Raw genomic sequence first — 10,683 nt, forward strand, 5'->3', positions numbered from 1 at the left:
AGTCACTCTTCTTTACTACAACAAAAAGAATAAATTCATAATACAATGAATGCAATATTTATTTGATTGTAAGAGTGAGACAAATCGTTGGGATGACCATACACGGGTCTTAAAAGAGGCTCAATTTTCTCACTTAAAATAAAATAATGCAACATGTTTTTGCAGTACTAGATTTACTAGTCCTAGGTGGGTATTCTATAAAATTTTTATAATAATTGGCAATGAGTTTATCTTCTTTTGGAATCTCTGAATTGTAAGAATTTTTTCTATTATTGCAGTTCTGGCATTTTATAGAGAAACATATCCATGGCGTAGCTGCATACTTTTTTAGTTCGCGAGAGACCTTTTTAAAATTTGCCATAAATATTTTCAGGTTCATCGCCTTAGCTAACTGGCCCCAATAAACAACTCTGATTTCGGGGTCAATCAGAGACAGTTACTCAAAAACCAAGGTTTGGAAATTTTGCAAGAACCTACTGTGGGAGTAAAATTTAGCTCCTTGTGGGTCAATAGAGTGATAGGCCTTCAAATTTGTAAAATATGCAAATAATTAAAATGCTCTTTTCCACCTTTAGTGAAATACGAATTTTTAAAAAGAAATCCAGGCTAAGTTTTGCAAACCAAATGCTGATTCCTGTCTACAGAGACATTTTCACACCTCACATAATTTCGCTGAGAACTAAAAATAGTTGGGACCCCCGCTCAGTCTGTCCTTATCTGAACACAACCTCATTGAATATATAATATAGCACTTAATGCTTGCCTTAGAGAACCACCCAAATGTATTTCTCAAACGAAACATCACAGGAGGCCAATAAAGCGCAAATACACGCCCCTATATTTTTTGTGTGCTGATTTCAAGTGTATAAATTGTGCAAATAACCTGCTTATTTACAAACATATTGCCCATTGTATGATGCGCTGCCACCATACAATTTTATGCGAAGCATATTACGAGAGCTCAACCCAGCTCCTCAGGCGCGGTGGTGTCGCCTTCAATACCACGTGACACCGTGACGTCACGACAGAGGAGAAACGGGGCTCCAACTCGCGCCGTCGCGGCGGTATATATAAGCAGCTGCACTTGCCTCTGCTAGACAGTCACGAGGTGAGATGCCTCCTGGAGACAGAGCTGCTCGTTGGAATGAGAAGCGAAGGTTGCGGCGTGCTACAGAGACTGATTTTCTAGGTGGCTTTGGCTCAACTCTTGCAAGATGGGCTGGGTGGGAATCGAACCAGGGTCTCCGGAGTGTGAGACGGAGACGCTACCACTGAGCCACGAGCACGATGCTTCAAAGCGGTACAAAAGCGCCTCTAGTGAATGCGGTGTTGCCTTAGAAACGAGCTGTTTCTAAGGCTCAGGCGTGCGTCGCTTGCTCAGGCGCACATTTCGATGCCGCGCCGAACGCTGCGTTGCTCGACGCTCACCGCGTCCAATGCGGGGCGCGTAGTCGCTGCACCGTAGGCCATTGTCTTACACCCCTTGGTGGGTCGACGGGAACGCTGTCGCGTTCCACTCTTGAAGGCGAAGCAGAGTAACGCATGAGTTGTTTCTTCGTCTAGCCGAACCAAATATAGCCAAGCAACAGCAGTTCACCAGGCTAAACAGTGGTTCAACAACTAAAATAAAGGCTAGTATGCTTCGCATCCTGGGCTTAACCTTAGGTAAGCCACAGCCATTTTTTAAAAGAAAACTCAAACCTTATTTCCACTGTTAAAATAGGTATGTCTTTCACTGCTAGTTAGGACCACATATTCTGGATGAATATGTAGTATTTTCTTTCTTTTCGAATGTGTTATGCTAGAGGAAGTTGTTCTATGCTTACTATATATAATGCACCATGCGGCAAGGCGAATCAGTTCTGCGGAAGGACGCAAGGTGGAGGAAGTACTCAAGAAAAGCAAAATTGTTGTATACCCAAATGTGGCACGAAGCGACAAAGGAAGCCCATACAGGTTGCTCAGAAATAACGCTTCACAGTTGAGAAAAGCTATCCCAGACCAGGACGAATTTCTCCTAAACTGTGAAGCGTTATTTCGGAAAAGCCCGTACGGGTTTGCTTTGAAGCTTTGTGCTACGTACAGGTGGACAACAATTTTACCTTTCACCATGTGATAAGGGGTTAAATCTGTCCGATTGAGGGTTCTCTTTAAGTGCACCCAAGACACTGTACAGAAGCATTTCTTTTGCTTTGCACACCATCAGAATACGACCACTACGACTGGGAAACAAACCCATGACTTCATGCTCGATAGCAAAGTCCACTGCAGCGGGTCAATTAACCATCACATAAAACCAGCAGGCCTAGGAAGCGCAGGAAAGACTAGACGAAAAGTTCTAGCTTTAATTAGTGTCTAATAATGTAGTACATAATTGTGTCTATCTTCCCTACCTTAATAAATGGGCTTCTCTTCTCTCATTCATCTTCTCAGCATCTTCTTCTCATTCATCTTCTCATCATCATCATCATTCATCTTCTCAGCAGGCAATCAATGAGAAACATGCACACACACATGCACGAGAAGCCCATGTACGCAAGGGAATCCCCCTCGAGCGAAGGCACAGGCTTAATAAAGTGTACTGAAATAAGGCCACTTGTGTGCTACGCTTCAGTGCTTATGGTTCAGCGCTACTGGTTCTTAATTCTAGAACATTCGCAATGTTTATCCAAAAAAGATAACTATGGTTCTTTTAAGCAACTACATTCATCGGTTCTTTTAAGCAACTACATTCATCTGTGTGACAGCTTTTTTTCGTTCATTTCATCTTTTTTTTTTTTTGAGGGGGAAGAGGTTGTTTGCACGTCCCCATGCTTTCTTACTTTTCCTATGAACGACTGTGCTGAAATTCTAATCTTTCTCAAGTTACAAACTTGTGCCAAAACATTTTGTGCATTTTTTTTTATGAATGTATATTAGCTTCAACAGAAAACACAAACCACCAAGAGGCAGTGTCATGCCACAACATGGGCTCACCAAAAACGCAGGCAAGGCTGGAGTTGACTAGCTCCTCATGGTGGCCAACCTGGCAGGTGCAACTGTGGTTGTGACACGCATAGTGGCTCGCCCGACGACAGTCGCTGTCTGACTCACATGGGCTCCCTGTGGTTCCCGCTTGATGCACAGAATGAATGCAGATGTCAGTGGCTCACATCAAAGGAGAAAAACAAAAGGCTGCTCGGAAGTAACGACGGAGTACTGACACAGTATGTTAAAAGGCTGTCGATTTTGGGACCAAACAAAGGTCCAGGTCTTCTAAACCTTACCAAAAGTGATGGAAAGTGCCCACAGTGCCTTAAGTAATTTACTATATTACTTGTTTCTACAAGCCAGATTTGGTACTTGATATACCACAGCTTGCTCTGTTCCCGAGATCACTGTGGCTGCTATACACAAGCGAGACATGCTGCACAGTGCTCTCATTAATCTTTTTACGTTCAATGTCATCATGCCTTGCATTTACTACTAGGCATAAGCAAATTTTGCTGAATCAACATGTCACAATATTGTCAACACTGACACACTAGGTCCGGCATTTGGAAATCAGCCTTGGTATGAAATCAAAGTATCTTAACCCTTATACTTGCCAAGTTTCAGCCTTTTATGCATGAGAAATGTATGGTAGAATACTACTTCTAAAAAATAAGTGTCAGCACACCTTCAACATTTGCATCAATAATTTTTCAGTAAAGCTGGTAAAATAAATTTATCGCACTGAGTACACATCAAATGTAATCGCTCTTCAATAAATTTCACTCGTTCTATCCCCACTAACACATGTCACAATGAGTAGAGCACATCCCAGGGTAAAATATGGTCGTCAAATGCTCATTTATGATACCAGTGACACTAAGCTTGCTTATCGAGGTAAATATTGTTACGTAGGAAGATGCAGATGAAAAGCTATGTACAAGTATATTTACAAGAAAATACGCTGCGCTTGGCCAAGAGGCCACAGCCTGCGCTAGCTTCTAATCGTCGTCGTCGTCTTCTTACTGCTCGGCTCTTCGTCATTGGAAATACTATCCCCTAGCAATATTACTGTTGATAGTATGCTGAACTTTAATCTCTGCAAGTACCACGTTCAACACAGTTTGCATTTTTCATTAAAAAGGCTTAATCCTACGTTACACCAAGGATTAGCTCTTGAAAATGTATTTGTTTTCAATTCTATAGAGTTACTTGCATACATACTATTATTTTACATGTGATACGATGCTAAAATGATATACTCTCATTGTTTCTGCAATTTCAACCAATATTTCCAGATGATGTGAATAATCAAATGCCCTCACATATCAAAAGTGCATTCCAAAAGTGCTGAAAGTGTATCACCAATCATCATCTGTACTCGAGTATGATGAAACCTGATCTGGAAAACACACACACACACTAATCTAAGTGGCCACTACTGCATAAGCTCTTGACTGATAGCACATGTACGCTCAGCAAAATGGGAACATATCTTGTGATGACCACTTTCAGTGATACTATCACCTTCGCGTGGTGCAGTGGTCAACCAGTCAATAAGCACGTACTGAAAGCGATATCCCCGAAAGTGGCAGTCCAAGAATACATGCCAGGATGGCTGCATAACAGGAACAAACTATAAAATTACATATTTAAAGTGCCAGAAACCATGCATGGGATGGTTCCCAAGTTTCACTTGGATGAAAAACATCCGCAGAAGCTGAAGGCACTTGCATGCAAGCTTCACACAGACATTTACGTGAATTCATTGGCAGACGTGAACCTATTTCATATGCTCCATGGTCAAAGAATGGTTTTTGAAGTTCATTGTTATAACTTGCAATATTTTCTGCTACAGCCAATGAGCCAACAATGGTACAGCACTAACAAACATAAATGCGGCAGAACCCCTCTCACGATTACAGTTGACAGTAATGCATTTAGCATTGAATCAATACAGCGACACAACGTACTGCCACTGCCGAAACGAGTCAGGTGTAAGGAATATCTGCAGCTGGACTCTTCTTTCACGCTTCCCTAAGAACACCCGCCGCCATCTAGCACCCCCGCTGCGAAGTCTTCATGTGGCTTCCGGATGGAATGCATAGTGTGCTAGGTGCATGCACATGCTTACAAATGCATCACGTGGTAACCAGTCTCCTATCTCGTGCCTTTTTCTGGGCATTCTGTGCCATCTAGTGGAGCTGCCTAGAAGTTGCAATGTGGCCTACGAGACAAGAAGCGCAGCGCGCTGACAAGGCTGAGAATTGTTCCCTCGCTTGCTGCAGACCCCCTGGCACATACTCAGTGACCCAAGTTGGCGAGAGGTTAGTTGAAGAGTGGCACATACCCAATGCATTCATGGCACAGCACGCTGCCATGAAGCACATTCTTTGAAAAGCCGCACATAACCCTCATTTGTGGCACTGCCTGCTAATGTGTCAGATTGCTGTCCTTGAGGAACCCTTGTGATGTGGGTTCTATTCCTCTTAGCATTGTAATAATTTAAGGGATATTTTTCGACATTGTAGAGCGACACATTCCCAGAGGCACATACCTAGTTACCCAAGTTGGCGTCAAAGATTCATTGACGAGCTGAAGAGACCGAGTAGCACATGGCCAGTGCTCTAAGTCAACGTCAGTTTGTTTGAACAGCGGTACCTACCCAATCCCTCATGTTACAGTGACCCATGTCGACGTGAGAGGTTTACTAAAGGAGGGGAACACATGTACACATTGCCAAATAGTGACCCAAGTTGGTCTGATGATTGGTTTTCAACCCTCTTCCCTCAGCGCAGCAGCATTACCTGTTCAACCGTGATATAGCATGTGACCAAGGTAGGGGGGATACAGTTTGATACATACATACATACATACATACATACATACATACATACATACATACATACATACATACATACATACATACATGGCTAGCCCGCGGAAAGTGCGTGAAGTGCTCTATGAATGATTATGCATTATATATAAAAAAGCTTCTACGGCCTCAAAATATGAATGCAATCGCATTGGCACTAGGCTGTTTCAAGCTTCTATCCTAAGCTGAGCTTATTGTTGAAAATGAACGGCACGTGCTACCCGTCAGCTATGCAGGCGACAACGAATAAGCTCTTCGCTCAAAATGCGACGCATTTCTACCAAGCTAGTCATCACAATACAATCCTCTAAGCATACATCTGTGGCACCAAACTATCTAAAAAAACAGATATTTACCAACCTGGCGAAGATTGCAGTCCACGGAAGCTTTCACATAAAGCCCAACGTAACGAGACTGAACGTGAAGCTTCAAACTCGAGAACCGTATCAGATAGCTTCATAGACATAGCGATGATAGATATACATAAAACAGCTCAGACACGCGGAAGGAAATTAAAAAAAAAACATGAAGCTTTTTTTAAAGGCAAGGTAGGCAGAGTTTCATCAGTCGTTCCTCTACGCTACCATCACTACTGATAGAAGCACACGGGTTTGTTGTGCAAACAATTCAAGACGCTCGAAAACGCTTTTGCCAAAGCAGCGCGTCTACAGCCGAACTCCTCCACAAGGCCACGGGCGACCAGAGACACCCAAGTAACATATCTGTTCACGAACGATGGCCTCGAGAACGGTCGAGACAGACTTCCTCCCAATCGAAGCAAGAACGACGCGTCAATTCCCACGGAAATGTCTCGTCTTCGTACAACTTGACTCGTATGAGGGTTATTCACGCAACCAACCAAACCGAGCCGCAACACGCGCATGTTTACACCAAGTCTTGGCATTGTATGTGATCGGGCTCTGCGATTAGCCGGAGGACAACGGATTGCCATCCCGTACGTAGCTGACCTCGTAAACAACATAGGAGAGGCCTCGGTCGTGTCGGAGCCCGTTCAGCGTTTTTCGAGCAGAGTTTTCGCCCCCCCCCCCCCGCAAAGTCGAGCGAAGTATCGCCTAAATACAGCTACGGCGGCGAAAAAAAAAAAGCATTTTCGCTAAGTCCAAGGCACTATCGTCGCAACAGCAGAAAGTATTCGCTGCTATCCCTAGTTGCTTAGCAAGAAGTTTTTTTTTTCTTCAGCGGGCTTACCTTGTGCCGATGACCTGAGAACATAGAGAACGAGGACGCTGTTGACGACAAAAAAATAAAATCTTGACATTTAAACGTTATAACAAGCGTTCCACTATCATAGTAACTTATGCTAACCGTACGGAGCCCCCCCTGTTAATACGCTGGGTCGATTCGAAAGAGCCCAGGCGCTGATTCGGCCAACCCGACCCAGTGCGAAACTGCGGCACAACATTCTGCAAAATGGCAGAATTGCTTGACGCAAACGGAAGAAACGGCTGCTCCAGGTACTAGGTGGTACTGGCAAGATCAATGCATACGCGGCGCATTTATTTCTTGTGTCATTTCAAGAATATTTAAGTTCCTTAAGTTACCCGTATGTGCTGCCACCGTGGTAGCCATGGAGGAAGAAAAAGATCTGAGGGAACGTACGGCAACGCGATTCAAGTCAAACCTTTCGGCCCAACCTGTGACCGCACGTCAAACTGTCAAAGTGCGCGGTTTAAGAGCTCCCGCTTTGCAGCTAGAGCAATGGCAGGGCAGCTGCACAAACAAGCACCGAATAAGAACTATTGGCATAGCCACTGGGAATCAAGCATTTCAGCAAATCTCGATTCTTGCTCCATGATCTGTACGCGATAGGTCACGTGTTGGGTCACTACTGTGGCGTCATGGAGCGTTCGCTTGCCAAGGCTGACTGCTGACGTAATGAGCCACGACCATACAGTTTCGGAAACTCTATGGCCCCAACCTACTGGAACTCCAGACCTGCACAGATATCCGGGATCTAGGGGGTCTAGGGGCATAGAGTTTCCTACAAAAATTACTGGAGGGAACTCTGGCGCTGCAGTCGTTGTCCTACTAAAACCCCTCAATCTCCCATAGTAGCGCCATTCGCTTCTCTCCTCCTCCGCTCGGCGCGGCCTCGATGGTGGCGCCACCGGTGGTGGGCCTGCCGTAGCAGACGACGGCTAACACGCTACGGGAGGAAATCCGCAGAAAAGTTCGTTCGAGCCCTGCGGAGCAGTTTTTTCAATCGAGATCTTTCTTCGTCAGTAGGTTACTGGCCTTTAGAATTTCGTCTTGGAATTGCGGAAGAAATGGAGAAAATTACCATTATTCAAGGCGTAAAGCGCGCGACGTTGAGAGTTCGTGTTGCTGAAACACGACACAAGCACGCGGTGTACTCAAACACGCACGTAATTACCAAAGTTTCAGGTGTTGACAGCGTTAAAGTATGTGTACGTGGTTTCGTAGGTTAATTCATGTACCTGCAGGACACTTTCGTTCGGTCGGCGCGTGAGAGATTCCGGCTGTGTGCGGTCAGCAATGCCTGGCAACAGGGCCGTTTTTTTTTCATTGCGGGTTGCTTTGGTAATCGTGACGATATATTGTTTTTTTTTTACAAGTACTGCTCCAGGAGGGCACATGTAATGGCTAACGGAGGCCTCTGAAGAGCACGTAACATTACACTAATGCAGGCGTCGCAGGGAGTGTTCGCATACAAAATTGGCTGTCCGCGATCTTATACCCCCTTGGCATGCACAGGCTTCGGCGAGCCCCATCCAGCCCTGGTTCTAGCTTTGGTGTTCCCGTTGACGCTTTGGTGCCCTGGAGGTGCCGTCAATAATACGAAATAATGACAAGTTGTTACAACTAGTAAATAAAATTTATTGAAGAAATACAATCGCGCCGAGGCGCCAACTTCTAAAGCAGCGCTAGCGCGCGAGTATTATGAAACGCCAACGGGGAATTTACCGGCCCACGTACGACTCTACGATCAAAGTGCGCGTTAAACATCCCCAGGCGAGCTAGATAAAGTTATCCGGAGCCATCCACTACGATATCTTAGCTTTAGTCGCTTCGGAACGTTAAAAACGTTAATCACCACAAACCAAATCAATACATCCGGGCGTACATTCGAAGCTAAGACTGCATCGTATAGTGAGCCTTGCAAAAGCGTCGAGAATGTGCGAACTTCTGGTGGAGCTCAAAACACACCCTGAATAAAGTCGCTTTTATGTCACAGGCCAGCTGCAGATGCGTGCATTTCACCGCAAGACGAAACTACATGAAACAAAGAGAACACATTCGAAAAAAAAAAAGTCAGACAACGCGCTAAAAACCACGCAGAGCATGAACGCACACTTTTTCGAAGCGGAAGGCGTGAACTAGGCTCAAAATAAGAGGTTGTGAGTAGCCGTGGCCCTTACGTCACTAAGCCGTGCGTTCTTTGCCACTTCCTCGAAGTCAGCCCGCCCGAACCTGCGACTCCACCCTTCATTTTGCGTTGCGCCCGCCGGACGGCAAAGCAAAAAACTTTTTGCCCTCGCTGTGTCTGTTGCGGTAACCGAAGGCGCAGCAGCATGGCATCTTCTCGGCCCTGCACATTCTATTACGCTAACGCACTCCGTCAGTCCGCCTGCCGTACTTTTGTCGCGCAGGCCCAACAATGGAGGTCGGCGCGCGCTGGAAAGAAAAAATATACAAAAGCGCGGCGCCTGCTCCACGCTGGAAAGAAAAAAATATACAAAAGCGCGGCGCCCGCTTCCACGTGACACAGATTGGCCAATGGGGGAGCGGAGGAGGCTGGGGAGACAGGAGCCGTGGAGGAGGAGGCGCCAGGGTGAGCGGGGTGTCGGAAAAATCTAAGAATGGCGCTACTTTTGAAAAATTGAGGGGCTTTATGTCCTACTAATGTCCCTGAAACTTCGTAAAGTAGTGCCACTCTCCTCCTCCGCCTTCACTCCTCCTCGTTTCTCCTGTCTTTCACGCTCCCTCCTGACCATGGCGCCGCCTACGATGCTCGAGCGCAGCAGACGACCTTTCGCAGAGTGAATGCACGCATAGCAAGACAGTGCTCTTTAGGCGTTCACGTTGGCTTTCCAGCTCCGCGTAACTTCGTGTACAGCATAGAATTTCTAGTCGGATGCTTATACAAATTCGGTCACGGCGGCTTTTGCTTCATTTTTTGATAACTATTTCCTAAAAAGTATCTGAAGGAGTGTTAACGCTGTGCGTTGATGACTGCGAATGTATCGCATGCCCTACAATTAGGTACGCAACATTTGTCAAGGGCGTGTAGCAAGATCTTGTTGCGAATGGTTGTAAATAACACGTTTACCATCGAATGACAACCTCTTGGCTTCCAGCAAGCCCTCAGCCTAAAGAATCCGCGCCGCCCTTACCACGTGAATTCGCGGCGCGTATCAGCTATGACGTACAAAGGCTGACGGAGATCACTGCTCTGGAGGTTCGAAAGTGTATTACAAGCTACAGTGCCACCAACGTGCGTGCTTGCCTATCTAAGCGCGCGCAAAGCCTCAGAGGTGGGCGCTGGCGCTATTATGTTTCTCGCGTCTCAACGCCGACAGAAATACCGCGGCCGATCATCGAGTCGGGACTGTGCATACACAAGAAAATAAAATGAGTTTTTAGCATTCGTGCGCGAAGCGGGAGCGCGATAACAATGCTTGACAAGACCACTATGGCCTTCAGTAATTTTTTTCAGGTTAATGACTTATCACGAATAACACTTCATCGTGCGTTGGTTCGTCCGTGTACTAAGTGACCACTTGTCGCGAACCGAGTTGCACTGAGGTGCATGCATTGAGGACGGTTGCACTCCCTTCGAAGTAACATTTGCGAGG

General features: G+C 45.7%; 1 protein-coding gene across 1 annotated transcript in view; it reads right to left on the reverse strand.

Annotated features, from left to right (window-relative positions):
• Positions 1–7,232, reverse strand: part of LOC135918022 (neurogenic locus notch homolog protein 1-like) — a 102,538-nt gene extending 95,306 nt beyond the window's left edge. Inside the window, exons 1-2 of the mRNA XM_065451691.2 lie at positions 7,055–7,232; positions 2,977–3,114 (exon numbers count right to left, since the gene is read on the reverse strand). Of these exons, the coding sequence (XP_065307763.2) occupies positions 2,977–3,114; positions 7,055–7,124 (208 nt within the window). The 5' untranslated portion in view covers positions 7,125–7,232. The remainder of the gene's footprint in view (positions 1–2,976; positions 3,115–7,054) is intronic.
• Between the last annotated feature and the right edge of the window lie 3,451 nt (positions 7,233–10,683).

Source organism: Dermacentor albipictus, chromosome 7 (assembly GCF_038994185.2).
Source record: "Dermacentor albipictus isolate Rhodes 1998 colony chromosome 7, USDA_Dalb.pri_finalv2, whole genome shotgun sequence".
NCBI classification, from domain to species: Eukaryota; Metazoa; Arthropoda; class Arachnida; order Ixodida; family Ixodidae; genus Dermacentor; species Dermacentor albipictus.